The 16,877-nt window shown below is 47.1% G+C and overlaps 4 protein-coding genes across 4 annotated transcripts; 2 read left to right on the top strand and 2 right to left on the bottom strand.

The window, feature by feature from the left end:
* The first annotated feature begins 205 nt into the window (after positions 1 to 205).
* LDLRAD1 (low density lipoprotein receptor class A domain containing 1) lies at positions 206 to 3,448 on the top strand. Its single transcript, XM_072342777.1, has 5 exons — positions 206 to 499; positions 1,174 to 1,305; positions 1,423 to 1,560; positions 1,724 to 1,852; positions 2,655 to 3,448. Exons 1-5 carry the CDS (start codon positions 424 to 426, stop codon positions 2,798 to 2,800), a joined length of 621 nt encoding a protein of 206 aa, XP_072198878.1. The 5' UTR covers positions 206 to 423; the 3' UTR covers positions 2,801 to 3,448.
* A 1,686-nt stretch (positions 3,449 to 5,134) lies between these two features.
* On the bottom strand, positions 5,135 to 10,394 carry LRRC42 (leucine rich repeat containing 42). The gene is made up of 8 exons (XM_072342595.1): positions 10,122 to 10,394; positions 9,358 to 9,845; positions 7,860 to 7,991; positions 6,677 to 6,795; positions 6,201 to 6,289; positions 6,007 to 6,120; positions 5,780 to 5,864; positions 5,135 to 5,622 (listed from the first exon to the last, which is right to left on the bottom strand). Exons 1-8 carry the CDS (start codon positions 10,383 to 10,385, stop codon positions 5,366 to 5,368), a joined length of 1,548 nt encoding a protein of 515 aa, XP_072198696.1. The 5' UTR covers positions 10,386 to 10,394; the 3' UTR covers positions 5,135 to 5,365.
* Positions 9,729 to 12,160, top strand: IFT25 (intraflagellar transport 25). The gene is made up of 5 exons (XM_072342601.1): positions 9,729 to 9,864; positions 10,638 to 10,744; positions 11,153 to 11,221; positions 11,616 to 11,659; positions 11,935 to 12,160. The coding sequence occupies exons 2-5, from the start codon at positions 10,669 to 10,671 to the stop codon at positions 12,040 to 12,042; spliced, it is 297 nt and encodes a 98-aa protein (XP_072198702.1). The 5' UTR covers positions 9,729 to 9,864; positions 10,638 to 10,668; the 3' UTR covers positions 12,043 to 12,160.
* A 211-nt stretch (positions 12,161 to 12,371) lies between these two features.
* Positions 12,372 to 16,845, bottom strand: DIO1 (iodothyronine deiodinase 1). The gene is made up of 4 exons (XM_072342600.1): positions 15,999 to 16,845; positions 14,627 to 14,770; positions 13,471 to 13,670; positions 12,372 to 12,992 (listed from the first exon to the last, which is right to left on the bottom strand). The coding sequence occupies exons 1-4, from the start codon at positions 16,327 to 16,329 to the stop codon at positions 12,927 to 12,929; spliced, it is 741 nt and encodes a 246-aa protein (XP_072198701.1). The 5' UTR covers positions 16,330 to 16,845; the 3' UTR covers positions 12,372 to 12,926.
* Between the last annotated feature and the right edge of the window lie 32 nt (positions 16,846 to 16,877).

The following is a 16,877-nucleotide window of genomic DNA, read 5'->3' as shown; positions in this document are numbered from 1 at the left end:
GGTGATCTGACTCCATTTCCTCAGGCTTTCTGCTCATTCCCTTCAGTACCCGGCTGGCATCAAGGTGAATGCAAGCTGCGTCAGTTGGGGGTGAACATTCATCTTCCACACGTCAGGAGCAGCAATGTGGCTGTCAGCATGGCAAGTTTCCATTTGCCTCATACCCTGTCGTGAAGCCAAGGTGGAGCTGGGAGGAGTGAGAAGCAAACAAAGCCCTGCTTTCAACCAGAGCAGACTCTCAGCCTGCTGCCCTGTCCTGGGTAGCACGGTGCTTCTTGCTTCCCTTCCGGTGTTGCTTTCTGTATCCTGGTAACGTTGCTTATATCAGAGATGGTATATGTTGGTACCATGGCTGCATTTTAGGGTGCAGAAAGCTTCCTGTGTTCTTCTGAGCTGCTCTTGAAGGCTGTAGCTCCAGGAGGAATGAACAGAACTCACCCCCAGAGAAATGGTGATGTAACTACTTTTGATTCAGCCGAGTCCTTCTCTAAAGAACAAGGTAACAAAATGCCAAGCTTAACGTTTTTGTTATTGAATTCTAAATCTCTGTAATGTAAAATGCAGGGAGTATTTATGATGTGTTGGGACTGTTGTGTTTCTTTTTTTCTCCCCACCCCTCTGTAGTGAAACATTCAGGCTATAAAATTAATAGACTTAAGATGCTTTCTGCTGGCCTGGAGGTGGCAGACTTATGGTATAGCATCATGATATGTGTTATTACCTTTTACAAAAGAGGCTTGTAATGAGATTTCTATAGGTTTTATACGTTTTAATAGGTGGGCTTCAGCAAATTTTGTCCACTTTAAGAAGAAAGTGAGATTACATGCAATTGATAATAAGTCTGTAGATTGACTTGCAACAGTGTTTCCTTGCTGCCATTAATTTATACTTGTGTCTATTTGCAGCCATTCTGCCTACTGGTTAAAGGTATTGCCCTGTGAACTGTAGCATGTCTGTATCTGCCACTTACCTTTCAAGCTGCAGTGTTCTGCCTTTGATTCCTGCTTGCGCTTGATGTAGGGATGGTTACTGCTTCCTTGAGTCCCTTTGCAGTAGAGCAAACGATGTGTCTTATATTTGTACAGCACATAGCAATTAAGTACATGAGACACAGCTAAGAAATCCTGGCTGTTAGATCAAAGCTCGTTACCTTCCACCTTTGCCTCCCAACAGGCTGCTGCCAGCTGCACTGTGCCCACCTGTGCTGCCCACCAAGACGGGCCTTCATTGTGCTGCTGCTCCTGGCTGCCATAGTGGCCATCGTGGGCCTGGCAATCGCACTGGGACTGCAGCCACATGCACCGGGTTGGTCCCCAGGGGTCATGATGAGTGTGGTGAGGGAGGCCTGGTGCTATGGGGGATGTTCCCCTTACCAGTTGTGACCATGACAATGTCAGAAGGTGTTTCTTGCTGTCCTTTCAGTGAACCGCCCCTGTGTAGCCACTCATAACTGGACGGGCTTCTTGTGCAATGACAGAGTGACCTGCATCCCAGCCAGCCAGGTCTGTGATGGAACTGCCAACTGCAGAAATGGAGAGGATGAGCAGGAGGAACTCTGTGGTGAGCTGTTTTGTTATGATCCTCCCACACTGGTCTTCCTACCGAGCCCCAAAGACCTGTCCCACCTACAGGGCCATTCTTCAAACACTTTGGTGCTGCCTGTCCCTGTTCCAACAGGTACATCTGTACCTGCAGGATCTCAGTGTGGCCTCTGCCCTTGCAGGTGACCTGCCCCGCAGTCTGCCAGCATACCTGATCTTTCACTGCAGTAACCCGGAGCTCTGGGTCTATGCTGACCAGAGGTGTAATGGGATGAACGACTGTGGAGACTGCTCTGATGAGATGGGGAGCTGTAAGTCTGCCTTTGGGCTGCGTTTAGTGAAAGATCTGCTGATAGGCTGAAGAGGTTTTGTGTGGGGTTGGTGCTCACTGGTGCTCTTGGAAAAGTCTGGAGGCTGGTGTCCTCTGAATCATAAAACAGAGACAAAGCACGTGGGCTTCTTCACATCCATTGCCAGAGGCTGGAGGCACTTGAGAGGGGAGAGTCTCTGTGTTTCGAAAGGCTTTGCCAGCCTAAATGGCACTATGATTCTATGGGTGTGATGCTTAAGGCATGTGGTGTAGTGGTGGGACTTGATATGCCAGGTTGACATGACTTGATAATCTTTAAGGTCTTTTCCAACCCAAATGATTCTTTGATTCTTTGCTCCTAGCCCCCATCTTTGTGACTTGCTGGGCACTGAGCAGTTTTCATCTTGATGAGGATCTGTAGGTAGCACCAATTACTCAAAACTGATCTTTGGTCAAGAGATAGGTTTGTCCCTAAGATCAAGGGGGACTGAGTGTGCGCCTCTATGATTTAAATCCAGCTGTGCTCAAAATCAAGTAGCAGGTTTGTTCCTAAATCACCCCTGAGATTGTGAACCTCAGACAGCACCTTTCTGTAGGGTAGCTAGCTAAACAAACTAATTACAGCTGGTCATTGCTCCCAGGATGCCATCTCTGCCACAAAGATCATTGTCTGCTTGGTAGATTCACAGACTCAGGGTCATCCTTGATGGCTTCTCAGTAGCTGTTGTGGAGTTAAATGGTGTAAGGAAGAAGGTGCCTATGAGTGCAGCAGCATTCTTCTTCCTGGCTTCTTGTCCTTGCAGTGGCTGCCTGCCCTCCCTGCGGCCCAGCGTGGTGGAGCTGCATCCCTGTTCACTTTGAATACTGCTCCTGTGTGCCCAGGGCGCTGTGCCGGGATGGTGTGCAGAACTGCATGAGCTGGTCGGACGAGTACATCTGCAGGCCGTGAGGTCTGAGCACCAAGAAGCATTAGACGTGGCAAGGTGCTTCCTGCACTGTCACTTCCTGCTGTGTCACCACCCTGGAAGCTCTGGCACAAGCAGACCTAGATGAGCAACTGTAACAGGCCTGCAGCAGAAATGGGTGTTATGCTGATGGCATCGCAGTGCTGCAGGCCGGACATCAGCTGTGGGATGCCTCTGTGGGTTCTCCTGAGCACATGCATCTCTTGGGGCTCTGAGGGTGCAGAGTGGCAGCTTGGTGCTTAATGAGCAGCTGTTGGATTGAGATGCGTTATAATGCAGTTAGAAAGTGAAAAAGGAGGGAAACAAAATCAGTTGCAGCCTTGGAACAGTGAGCAGAGGAAAAAAAGAAACAAGAGCTGCTGCCAGGCCACGGGATGACACGAGTTCTGCTCAGCTTGCTCCTCTGCCAGTGCTGCAGGACTGCCTTCACAGCATCCATGAGGTATAGGTACAGACATGCCATAGAAATGTATGAAAGCTGTGGTCTTCCTCTGTTCTTTTGAAAACCTTGTCTGTGTCTGAAACATCAATCCCAGATTTACTGTCCCAGGCCCAAAAAAAACACTGGGCTCTGTTCTTCCTGCAGCCATGTCAGGTCATAGATCTTCAGAAATAAATCCTGCTTCACTCATTTCTGCTCTGTCATGTGATCTGTAACTCAGCATCTCTCCGTGACTTGTATAAATGGTGAATGTTTGTTCTAATTTGTAGCTGGGATACAGCCATAGCTCTGAAAGGTCCTTTAAAAATAGCTGCACTGTGCTCTGACTCATGCTTCACCTAGAATAAAACAGCAGAACTCAGCACAGTGGAACGGGTACTATGGGGATGTTTAGAGCCATGTTTAATAATCTGTTCCTTTCCGTGCCAGGTAGGATGGGTGGCTTGCTTTCTCTGTGTTGGTACAACATCACTGCAGTGTGCTCAGTGCTGCAGCTCAAAGAGTGGTGGAGAGTGTCTGAGGTAAATGTTTCTCACATTCAGGCTCCAAGCCTGTCAAAATATGAGGTAGAGATGCACATTTTTGATTGAAAAATCACCGTCGTGTAACATTGCAATGAGGCTGACTTGGGTTGGTAAATCCTGGCTTCTTGTAGTCACTGTGGTTGGGAGGAGGATGCTGGTGAGGCTGGCCCATGTGGCGCTGCTGGATTCCCCAGTCCATGTTTGTCAGTCGTGGCAGTTGTGGAAGGGCTAGCAAAGCAAAAGCAACCTGTGCTGGCTGATGAACCAGGCGGCAGCTGCAGGAGGAGCGCTGGGCCTGAGTGTTACAGCCTGTCAAGCTGTTCTGCTAAGTCACCATTGGTGCTGTTATTTGCCTCAGAAGAGGGCTGATGTCTTCAGAGGACGCTATAAATAGTTTTGAGTTTCTGGGAAAAAATGTAGGGCTTGAATGCAAGTGTGCTTGTTTGTTTGTAGTCCTTTTCTGAAGGAACTTCAGCAGTAAAGGAGCAAAGAGAGAAAGGCTCTTCTCTCATCTCTATGTGCTCTAGAGGCAAAGTTCCTTTCTTGGCATCTTTGCCATTTCCTGCATGGGCTGCTTTTGTTGTCACTGTACTCTGATAAACGCTGTGTAAAAGGAAGGGATCCTCTAAATGAGCACCAGTGGAGGAAACCTATTTAAGTTCTTGGTCTTAGAGGACCCAAGGAAGCTCTCAAGCCCAGTTCACAGCCACTGTCTACCTTAGTTGGTTTTGATTTGATTCCCATGTGTCTCTATGACAAACCTGTAGCGTTACAGCTGTACTCCTGGCTTTGGGTAGACGAATACAAAATGACTCTGAGCATCTGTCCTTTGTAGGCACTTGCTGGATGTTTTAGATGCTCAAGCGTAGATAGCATTTTACAGGCACGTAGAAGTACTGAGAGTAGGTTTTAAAGCACAAAACACAAGTAGAACGAGCTTATAAGACAAGATATGTTATATTGCAACTGTAGAGTTTAATCTCTTCTGTAACCTCCTTCAGCATTCATTTCTTGGATTAAAAGGAGGGAGACGGGACTTCTGTTTGGATTTCTGCAGTAACTACATAACCAAGGGGGGGGGGGGCTAACTGCCTCTCTGCTTTGCTCCCTCCCCTGGGGCCTGTGCTTATCCTGTTTGCTTTCTCCCTTTGTCAGAGCTGTCAAGCACAGCCTCGTGCTTACAGGCTGAGCTTTCTGTACCACCAGCACTGTTAAAGGCCCCACTGCACCTAAAGTGCTCAGTGCACCTTCATTTCAGCTAGGTTGGTTAGTCTTCTGCCCCTGAGGTGACAAGAGGGGTGAAGGAATAGCACCAGCGTTTTTGTGAACATTTATGTCAGAAAAATGAGTTAAGGATGACACTAAAAACTTTATTTGAAAAAAAATTATGTATTGAAAAATATACAGTCGAATCACCATTCTCTTCATTGACCCTGCCCTCCCTCCCCAGCATAGGTTAGCCCACAAGCCTATCACAACAACCAGATGTAACAATACTGCTCTCCTTTGTTACTGCCTTTCAATGCACCTAAACTCTGTCATCAGCAAGAAAACAACAAACAAAAGACCCTCTTCTTTCTGACTCAGTAGGTATTTAACAAATCCCAGTCCTCCACAGTGAGGCACAGATGCTTCTGTTTAGAAGTCCTTTCTCTCTCTTGTTCTGCCAATGCTCTCTTTTTATTGTTCTTTAATTCATGGCTGCCCGCAACCTCCTTTTTCAAAGGTAAATGGCAATTTTGAACGTCTTCCTTATAAAACTGTAAGTTTCCAGATGCTTTTGGTTCTGCTTCCACCAGCTTGTGTTTGACCACTTCCTCTATTCTGCGTGTCTTGCCATCTAGAGAGGGGGAAAATAAGTGTTTAGATTTAGGGGAAATTAGGATTATGCTGTAAAACACACACTTGTGTTGCAAGTTATTCTGGCTAAGCCAACCTGGAATACCAACTGGTCAAAGAGAAGGATTAAATGATGTGGTTTCTATGCAGTTACGTACAGAAGCGCTGAGCTGCTGTTCTGGACCTCAAGTCTTCTTGTGGCTTCGTGGCCTCCATAACTGCCTGCTCCCACTGCAGAACTGTCTGAAATAAGATTTGAAGGAGTCATGGTAATGTCTGTAGAAATATCACCAAGAACAATTATATCCTATTCAGTGATTTAATACCCCACAGGTATTAAATTAGGGCAATTTCTGTTGAGTAAGATAGATTTAAAGCTCCATACCTGTTCTGCCCATCCCTCTGTTTTGCAGTTACTATGATCAAATTCTTTTAGAGGCACTTTGGATTGAACCAAGCCTAGCTGTGTTTGGATCCGCTTCACAACAGCATTCACGTCCTAGTGAATAAAGAAATGAAGCAGTCAGAGTGGGGGAGCATTTGACTGCACTTGTCCAATAAGCCTGGAAGCTCTCTCACCTTGAGGCCTGTCTCAGAAATGTCCAAACAGTTCAACTTCTTGAAACAAAGAAGGTATCCAATTCCCACATCTGTGATCTTAGGGTTACCTGTAAGGTCAAGTAAAATTACTTCAGTTGCCGTATGTGGGGAGTTACGGTCAGAACACCAAGAAACTATTTGTTCAAAAGCTGATATTTGAGCATTTTGGCCTTTTGTTGTTGTTGTTGTATGCTTGATGTTTGGAAACTGAGTCAAACCTGGTATTTTTCCTCTAATAATCAAAAGTCAGGTTTTACAACTTTCAAATGCTTAAAGATGTTTATGTTAAGTGGCAAGTGGCTGGACTTAGAGTGACCAGTGCCTTGTGTGGAACGTTATTGCTGAAACCTGGGGTTGGGAATTGCTAAATTCTATGTATTCCATCTATAATAAGTAGAAATTCTTCACCAAATAGGACACGTTTGGCTACCGATACTATGCCACAAAGCACTTACAAGACAAATCTAACAGCAGAAGATTCTGAAGTCCCTTTTTCAATACTCGTACTGGAGCTGTCATTCTGCGAAGGCCTGCGTCTGACAGAGCGTTGTCTTTCAGGAGAAGCTGTTTTACACTGAGAGGAGCAATACAAAGAATATAGTTTATAGTCAGATTATTTAGATGGTTTGGCAAACTGTCTTAAAGCCTATGTGGAAAGTTAGGGCTCTTCTTGAAGCAGCTCTTCAGTAGATAATAAAAACTTATTCAATAAATAATTAAGATAGCAAGAAAGAAGCTTGGGTTGGTAGGGGAAACAAACACTGCTGTATTTCTTCTGCTAGCTCAACAGAAGCACTCACTTGACCAGCTATTCCCAGAGCTCCAGCAACAAGCCAGTCCTAGAGCATGAGGATTTACTACCAGAGCCAAGAAGGTTGTTTATTAATTGGAGCTATTTAAATTAGGACTGCCCATCTCCACTCATGACTGTGAAGAGAAAAACGCCTGGTGAAATGGGAGAGGACAGATTCGTTAAGGGAGACAGCGCTGATGTTCTGGTGAGCAGTTCGGTATCACCGCAGATGGACTCAGGGAAAAGCACAGCTTTACAACATTCTTCAGAGCACTTCAAGACAAAATCTCGTCTCAAAACGCACTGAAGTTTTTGCACTAATACAATATCCTCAATCAGCAGCTTTCTGCCTTCTGATTTCCCATGTCGCCTACTTTCTAATCTTGAGAAAATAAATGTTGCGATACTAAACTGCCAATTAATGAAATGTTCAGCCTGGTGCTTGCAGGAATCTCCATCTGGCACACCGGTTAAGAACTGGGCTGATGAAAGTTCTCCCTTAACGAAGGAAACAACCGTGTGAAGCTGTTCCAAATGCCCAGGGTGCGTTTATATTAGCTGACAACTGAAAATTCCAAGGAGTTGATTTAAACGCGAGCAGTGAGTTAACTCGCACACTGGCAGGACCTTTGAGATTCAGCGTGTCCTTTGGCTCATGTGCATTGCGTACAGTAAGTTCTGTATTTCGTTTACCTCGGGTGCAGCTTTTATCAACAACCCAAATCTTCAGCCTTAAACGCTGCTGCCTGTGACATTTTCCTTCAAAGTCACAGCCCGATTCTTTGAACTGTTTAGTAGCAGCAAAAGCAAATGTCCTTTCTTGGTACATGTGAAGCAATGAGTACCTCGACAGAGCCTCTTTAGTGAGGTGTTCCAAAAGTTCATGGTCATCTCCAAGTTTACAACAGGAAAGATCCAAACAGGTCAGCTCCCGGAAGGACTTGATTTCTTCTAGCTTTTCAGAGATAACCAGGTATCTGTAAGGAACAAAAAAAGCTATCGCTGTTGAGGAGCATAACAAAGGTCCTGTGCTCTCAAATGCAAGCGTAATGCAGTTATTTCTCACATGTCTGTGCGGAAGTTGACAGAGATCAGCCAGCTGTTGTAATTGCCTTTCAAACACTGCATTCTGCCTGCAAAGCACCTGAGCTCCCAGCCTTCTCCTTCAACTGATACCACACTTGCTTTGACAAAGTACCAAAGTAATGATTAAGACTTCGACTTGCAAGCATTGCTACATATAATTGGGCCCTACATTACATATAGGGGCTTATTTACAGACCATTACCCTATCATTTCAGGGTAGACTACCTTAAATCAACTTCACAAACTGCTCTTCCTTAGCATCTAGAATGTGCATAGACAAACCAACAGGTGTAAGATCTGTCCTAAATGCATCCGGACGGCTTGCCAAATGACAAGATGTTACTTTCTTCATACATCAAGTACTTCACTGGAGAAGCGGAGCAGTTCACTAGCTGTGTTGGTTCTCTGATCTGATTCACTCTGCAGCCACGCAAGCATCTGTGCTGGAACTATTCAGCAGGAGATTCAGTGATGGGAATGCACTGTAATATCAGTTAGCCCCATCTCCCCTGCATTTATGGCAAGACAATCCCTCAACTCACTAATATCTCCTGAATTTACCTCATCGCCCCCATGGCAAGGCAATCCCTGAGGAGAACATTTTCAGTGGTGAAATTAGGGGTGCTTACTATAATCCCTGGAACCTTTTTGCCTATGTGAATAAGAGCATTTTCTCTGTGCTGGTACCCATACTGAAGCACTCCACCAAATCCCTCTGCCACGCAGCTCAGCTAGGTGGAAGGCAATACGTGCAGTTACAATGCAAGACAGTTCTTGATAGGTAATGCAAGCTCAGAGGGCTTACTAAGAGTGGGCTCTTAGAAATAAGGCTCATAAAACACGTCTTAGTGTCTTACTTCCTGGATTTCAAAGATTTGATATTTAACCGAGCTTTTTGTAATGATAAAATATGCCAGAGGTAATTCCATTTCTGAACGAAGCTCATAAAAGGTACCTGTACTAAAAGAGGGAGTACCATGAAGGGATAAAACAAGGTAATTGACCTCTGCTCAGACATTCCTGCTGTGCTTAAAGCACCCTTGGCGCTTCAGATGAACTTGCCTGTCCTTTGAGTTTGAACTGAATAAACCAGCCCTTTCTAAATGTACAGACGGAAGGCAGACTCATTATATCACTGCCCAAGACTTCAGCAGGAGCGAAGCTTTAAAAGCAGGCCCGGTTTTAAGCTTGATGAGGCACCTGAAGCACAGCAGCAAAAAGCTCAGCAGATGCTGATGCGTCACCGAATGCACCTACCTGTTCCGCAGGCACAAGGAGCACAGCACCAAGCTGCCGTACGCTTCGGTGAACTTCTGCAGAGCTCGCAGTCCTGTCACGGGTTCTGTGAATTTCTGCCTCGCTTCTGCGGCCGAAAAGAGCTTTTCGGCGATCTGCTCTGGGAATCCGACCAGCGAGTCAATGTGGTCAACGTTGTCGGAGATGTAGCCCAGCACCAGGCTGAAGAGGGACTTGGCCGAGTAGCGGAGGTTGCCCTCCTTGGTGTAGGTGAAGATGAAGTGATCGGTCCTCGGCCTCCTCGCCCTGTCGTCCTCCCCGTTCAGACACAGCTCCACCGAGAACCCCCCCGAGAACAGCCTGACAGGCCGCGCTCTGCGGGGCCCGTTCTGGACGCCGCCCGCACCCGGTTTCACCACGCGCAGCTCCCCACGTTCACGCACGTAGATCGGCCCGGCATCCGCGTGGCTTTCCGAGTGGAGCCAGTAAGACATTCCCCTCGTCCCGCCCTGCAAAAAGAAGCCAGAGGTGGGTAAAGCTGCCGGGGAGGCTCGGGAAAGGCCCCGAGTGCGAGCAGGTGCCGGGCCTGGCTGCCCGCCGGGAAACAGCGGCCCGGGGCTCCGAGCCAGAGCTGGGGACGGCGGGGAAGGGGCGGGGAGGGCGGAGCGGGAGGCTCCGCGAGGAGCGCCGGGGGCTCCGCTCGGCTCCCGGAGGCTGCCTGAGGGCACGGGGCTCGGCCAGGGGGCGGCGGGGGGAGCCGAGCGGGGATCCCGACCCCCCCCTACCTGCCCCGGGGGCTGCCCCGACACGCCGCCACCCGCCCGAACCGCTCCGCCCATCCCGCGGCGCCGGCGGCTGCGGGCGGGGCCGTGCCGAGGGCGGGGAGCGGGAGGCGGCGCCGTACCGTTGCCGGGCCTCCTCTCGGGCTTTCTCCTTTGCTTTCCCCGCTCCCGGGCGAGGATGCGGGCCGCCGACTGGTGCCTGAGCGCGGCGGGCGCTGCCCTCGTCATGGCCACCTCCAGCGACCCGGAGCACCCGGCCGGAAACATGGCGGACGGGTGAGGGCTGCGGCCGGCCGTGCGGGCCGGGCTCCTGCGGGCGCGGAGTGAGCCTGCCCGGGGTGCTGCTTACAGCGCTCCTACCGCCCTGCGCTCACCCGAATTCCAACCCAGCCCCGCTGTCACACGGCCTTAAGGTTACAGCACCCCAGATAGAGCGGCTTCACGTTCTTTGTTCTGTTTGTTGGAAGATGGCCGTGAGCGAAGGGCCGCAGGGGGTGCTTTGTGCTGATTTCTCCACAGAAGTTCCGAAACGTTCTGGACGACAACAGGGATGTTCCCACAGGAGTTCATCGTCAGCTTTCCCAAGCGTGTGACCATCAGCAAAGTGGCCATCCAGTGCTACCTGGGTAAGGGCTCCCACAGCGGCACATGGCTCGCGTTGTTTGGGGCACATATCTCTGCTTATATGTACGTCCTCACAGCACCATCGTAGTTTTGAATAGTGACATTTAGCACGTTAATACATCACAGAACCATTAAGGCTGGAGAAGATCTCTCACATCCCCCTCCATGACCCACTGCCATGTCCCTCAGTGTCACATCCCCATGGCTCTGGAACACAACTGGCAACTTGGCATTGGTTGTCTGCCCTGAAACATGAGTGTGGTGGCTGTCTCCTAGTCCTGTCCCCTACATTAGAGCGGGCATTAATTATAAGGTGCTTTGTAGATGAAACATGATGCAACAAACATAAAGATCCTGTAAACCTCGGCCTTTATATTGATTTTATCAACATAATGTTTAATGTGTTTTAGTGCGGAGCTTAAGGATTGAAAGAAGTGTGTCTAAAGACCCAGTAGACTTTGAAGAGTGCGTTGAAAAAGGTAAGGCTCTGAGCCTGAAGTTGGGTGGGATCAGCGTTGATTCACTTATGTCAAGGCTTCTGGGTAACAAAGCTCTTGTTAGGCAACCTGGGAACGATTCTCAACTCGAAAACTGCATTTTCAGATGGCTAATGGTTAACAGATGTACCGGGTAACATTCATTTCAAAGCCCCTTGGGTGATGTCTTACAAAGCAGTGTCATGAGCTGTATTTTTACACTGGGATAGTGCAAAAAGTATTTTTTTCTCCTGAGTCTCTTTGTAAAGAACAATTTCTGTGCGTTGCATCAGTTCACGGTCCTTCAGTTCTCACCAACTCTTCATCCTGGTGAAACCTTCTCCCAGCACTGCACCCTGTGCCTTATTATTTGCTGAAAATAAAACGTGTTTTCTAGATTTGCAGCACACGGAAGGACAGCTTCAAATGGAAGAATTTCCTGTGAGTATACATGGGGTGCACCACAGTGCTTCATGGGATGGGATGTCTAAACTAACTGGGCGGAAGCTATGAGTATTAAGGGTGGGGAGGAACAGCGGTTTGGAACTGCTCTCATCTGAAGAAGCTCTGAAGCTGGCTGCAAGTTACTGTAAGAACTGAACTTACCTGTCATTGGGAAACAAACATCTCTATCTTTGCCATGAGCTTCTGTAAGTAGTTTGATAGTTACGTTACTACCAAGAATGAGCTAACATTATTTCTCTTTTTCTTTACAGCTCCCTGATTTCCAGGCCACTTACTTGCGATTCATCATCAAATCCGCCTTCGATCATTTTGTGTCGGTGCACAGGGTGATGGCAGAGGGCACAGCAGAAGACACTTAAGTCTGGCTTATTTTGTACCTCATCTTTTCGGTATTATATTTTTGTATCTCTAGCACAAGAAATATTTATTACAAATTGTGTTTAGGTCATACTTTGTTAATACATGAATTCAAGCTCAGTTTCCTGTGAGATGTCTCCCTTACACTCTGTGTAGAAAAGGTATGAAATACTTACATGAGATGTGTTACTTCTTACTGTCAAAGAAGCTCTTCAGAAGTTCTTATACTGGAAATTTGCTCATCAGCTCAGAATAAACCGTTTAATAGGATGGATGTAAGCTACTAATGCTTGCAAATAACCAGAGGGGGAAAAAAAACCAAGCGAGAGCTGTGCTGCTCTGAAAGGTTTGTTTGTTTATTTGTTGGAATAATGGCAGATCAATCCTTTGTTTCTACAAATATTTTCTAAAATCAGGTCGCAGCTGTCAGTGCTTTATGCTGTGACTGTCATAACAAATATTATAGAAACAAATGGCCAGAGATTGTGTCATTCGGAAGCCTTCCGAGGTGAGAGAAACTGAACGTTTAGGAAGATGGAATGTATACGAGAGAGAGAGAGAAACCTAATGATGGGAAATCAGTTGTTTTGCCTGAAATTGGCTCTTGCAAATGTCACCACCACGAAGGTTTAACCTGCACCGTGTTCTTAAAGGATGTAGATGTTGGTATCCAGTCATAACAGCTGCCTGACAACAGAGCTGAACATCTCCAGACACACGAATGGTGAACCCCGTTACGGATGCTCTCTAAATGCACATACGTTATTCTCTTTCTAGTTGTTTCTCGGATTCTGATGTTTTTGGTTTCTTTTTAACTCTCAGGTCTGCAAAAGCTTTATCCCTTGAGCTTCTGTATCCGGATAGTCTTTACTCTGATGTCCTCTTTCTATTTCAGTTTTTCCAGGACGGTGCGTATTTCCTGGGGGTGGTAATTCCAAGGCCCCACTCCTCCCTGCAAAGGCAATACAATTATACAGTGAAGCTCAAATATACAGAGCAGAAGCCTTTAGAGCACAGTGGTTAAATCAGAGCAGTGGGTGAATGTGCTTGGGCTTCCTTTGCTTGGCAGCCGTTGCGCAGGAGATGGTGTGTGCACAAGTCACACCCTGCTGTGTAACTGGGACAGGGCCACGTCTGGCTCCTGGAGCAGGGGAGTGTGCCTGGATCTTGCATTTAGATGTAGCTAGGTTTTCTAATAAGCCACAGGATAAATATTTGAGCAGGACTGAGGTGTACATCAAATATGTACATTGTGAAGGCCCGGACTGGTTTTGCTGCAAGTCTTTTTTTCCCTGTGGTTGCAGTGAATTGTGAAACGACTAGCTATGAAACGGAGTGAAGCACTGACTGTTGAACAAAATGTAAGGCATTCATATCTTAACAGTCGAGGACCTCGATATGTTGTGCTTGCTATTGTTGATAGTTTTTACCTTGTAGATAACATTCCCTGCTTGAAGTATATACAGTCTTTCTGGCAGCGCTGCGTATTTTGAACTGCTGAGGTTTTCCATTGTGTCTAAAACCACTGGACATAAGGGATTCTTCTGTTGAAGGAATTGTGCTGCAGTTTTTCTATCCTCGAGGCTTCTGTGATTTTTAATAACAATGTTGTTTTTGAAGGCCCATCCGTCTGAAACAAACGAGAGAGGTATTTAGCAATGCACTTTAGCTGTCGGGGTAGAGATGTACTGTGTCATATATTAATATGCACTCCTGACATCAACATTTGCTATGATATGAGAGGTCCTTTTAGAGTGTGAGTATGGTACAGCTTTGAAGATAAATGATCCTAAGTGTTTCCCTTTGTCCTGGATTTAGAAATACTGAGTGTATTTTAGCAGAAATTTCCCCCCATAAGCCTAGAAGGATGGCGGGTGTGGGAGCTACAGCCCATCTGGATGAACTTTGCCAAACTTAGTGCTGCAGAGAAGGGGGGTTTTAAATAAGAAGTCATGAGATTAGCTGCTTCCTGCTCATTTAGCACAGGTTCAGCAGTAGTTCCATTCATCCAGCTTGACTCCGTTCTTTAAGCCTATAAAAGCAAATTCCCAATCTGGGATAAATACATAAAGGCACATTTCTGCTTCAGAGATATTCAAATGCACATTTGCATACAAGTCCCCAGGAAAGGAGAAACATGTAAACCATTTTAATGACTGGGGGTCCGTTTCTCATCCACAACAAATAACGTATTGTTAGAAACATGACATTTTAGGAAACCACCTTCATCGTGGGCTATAAATCTCTGCCCGTGTCTTAGCTCAGTGTAGATAAATATGTGTATGCTCTATTCATGTTGTTGTATTCCCAAAAGGAGCTGCACTAAGACCAGGAGGAGGTTGTGCACAGCTTTGACTATGTGCCTTGTTCACAGAGATGAGCGTCTTCAGCAGCAGCGCCTCGAGTCAGATGTGTGAGTAAAGTCTTTGGGGAAGCAAGGGCAAAAATTGGTGCCTAGACTCAGTGTGACCGTCTTTGATTCTTGCTTGTTTGCAGTTCCCTCCTCTGCTAAATTACTTTTCTTCCTAAAGGGAATGTTATATAGCAAAAGTTTTGGTAGAGGCTCACGTGATGTTTGTACTGTACCTATTGCGTGAGCTTCTTCAATGTAGATGATAAGGAAATCTGCTACAGAGCTGAAGTCTTTGACAAGTTGGTTGAACTCATCAAACTTTAACATAAATGAAGGTCAGGTGCAGCTTCCAAAATTGAGGATTAAAGGTCGGTTATCTGGAAGAAAAACATAGGACACTTTGTGGTTACACTGATGGAGGGAGGAAGGGCAGAACTAAATCAATACACCGAATTGAGCCTCTGCCGCAGTGTTTCCTGCTTGACTAAATCACTTATCACATAACTTTCTTCCTAGGACATTAAAACTGATAGTTATGAGTTCTCCTAATGAACCTTCTGGACATTCTTGGTTCCCCCTAAAGGTGTAGCTGAGCTGAGTGGAAGCTGCAGCCCTCAGTCACGCATCACAGGCTTGCTTGCTTTCCATGGATTTCTGCATTTTCCTGTCCAAACAGAACTTGGCTTATATGTTTATGAAACTAATGCCACACAAGCCTGGGGAAGGAGCATCCATGCAGCTGTTTACAAATTAGCACGTGTGTACCCACATTTATTCCCATCTGTTCAATTGATGGCAAGGTTTCAGTTCAAGAAAACTCGCAGGATTTTTAGTCCTTGGTCGTGCTGGATTATCTCAAGTGCATTCAAGATGTTCCTCCTGGCTGAGTTTAGCTTCACAAGCTGCTGCTAGCGTAGATTTGCATCTTAAAGGAGCTAAAAAACAGAGCGCCTTCCTGTAGGTGCTGTGCATGTGCTGCTATTTCTGTGTTGCAACCCGACTTTATTTCTCTGCCTGTCTCTCTATATACACACATAAATTAGAAAAGCAGAGTTGGAGAAGGATTTAATCCCTCCCATGGAGACAGAGACCGCAGCTTAATGATTAATTCCACGTTCTACAGAGATTTCAGTGGGAGGCAGAGGACAAAGTACAAAGCAACTTCTGCTTCATTTCTAGCTCCTTTGAATCTGCACAAACACCCTGTGCTTTCTAGGCTCTCGCCTGGCTTCTGGGACTTTCCGTATGTGCAGGCAGTGACAGCCAACGGTTGTGACTCACCGCATATGGTTCTGATTCTGGGTCTTATCTTCCTAAAAGAAACAATGATCTTGGCTTTCAGGATCTCTAGGTAGGGACAGGCTTTAGCAAGACCTCTATGAGCTCATTGGCGTGCAGGGATATTGTATCTGGGACAACGAGCTGGTTACTAAAGGGAATCAAGAGGCAGAGAGCTGAGTGCATGGCACAGCAGCCCCGCGTAACAGCACTCATTTGAAGGCAGGAGTGCAGTTCTCTCACTGCTTGTCTCCAACCCCTCGGCAGCCTCTTGTCCTCATCTATCCTTCTAACAGCCCCAAACCGGTACAAGGGTGACGTACTGACCTCGCATGAAGCTGAAGAGGTGCTGAATCTCCCCATTTAGAGCCACCACGGGTGTGTTGGGAGCAGGCTGTCCCTCGAAGGCTTCGTCTTCCAGCCTCCTCCACTTCACTTTCAGCACGAAGAGCAGATACTGGAAGCTGAAAAACGTCGGACCCCAGTTCTCGTAGCTGAACTTGGGGTTCTCATTCATTCTGCTCTTTTCGCCCAGCTTTAAGATGTATCTTTTCGTGGTGTTGGGGAACAGCACCATCATGGTTTTACCCACAACGACACACAGCGCGACGTGCAAAAGAATCAGCAGTTTGTGGACGAGCACCCTGACGCCGAACATGGTGCCAGCCGTCTGGCTGCTTCAGAGTGACCACAGCGGGACAGCGGGGGCAAAGGTAGTGAGGTGGGAAGGGAGGGGGGGAGCAACGCCCACGGCTTTGGCTGCATTTCTGCCTTGCCTCAAACTGTGTTCACCTTTGCCTGCCTGAGCCAGGAGCCGCAGCTCCCCATCCGCAGCAGGGCTGCCCCATCCACAGCAGGGCACGCACCTCTGCAAGGCGGAGATTGCTGGTGCAACCTGGAGCTGTGAGCTGCCCACAGGTGAGCTGTGCGCATCGCTAATGAATCAGGGTGGTTTCCCAGATTAAGACTTATATGAGTTATATCTGCTCACACATGTATATACGTTATGTTTATTTTATATGATGCATTGAAATACACATCTATGTTCTTGTAGCTCTATAGCCTGTACACGCATGTACGTACACAGGTACTACGCAGAGCTGCAGCCTTTAACCCTTTCCTTGCATAGTCCCTGTAGCGCCGGAGCGGGCACAGCGAGAGGGGCGGGCAGTCCGAGATTGGGGCCGCGGTCCCTTTAAGGGGGTG

The sequence above is a fragment of the Excalfactoria chinensis genome, chromosome 8, assembly GCF_039878825.1.
Source record: "Excalfactoria chinensis isolate bCotChi1 chromosome 8, bCotChi1.hap2, whole genome shotgun sequence".
In the NCBI taxonomy this organism is placed as follows: domain Eukaryota; kingdom Metazoa; phylum Chordata; class Aves; order Galliformes; family Phasianidae; genus Excalfactoria; species Excalfactoria chinensis.
The sequence above is the reverse complement of the archived record's forward strand: the minus strand, read 5'-3'. Positions and strand labels throughout refer to the sequence as shown.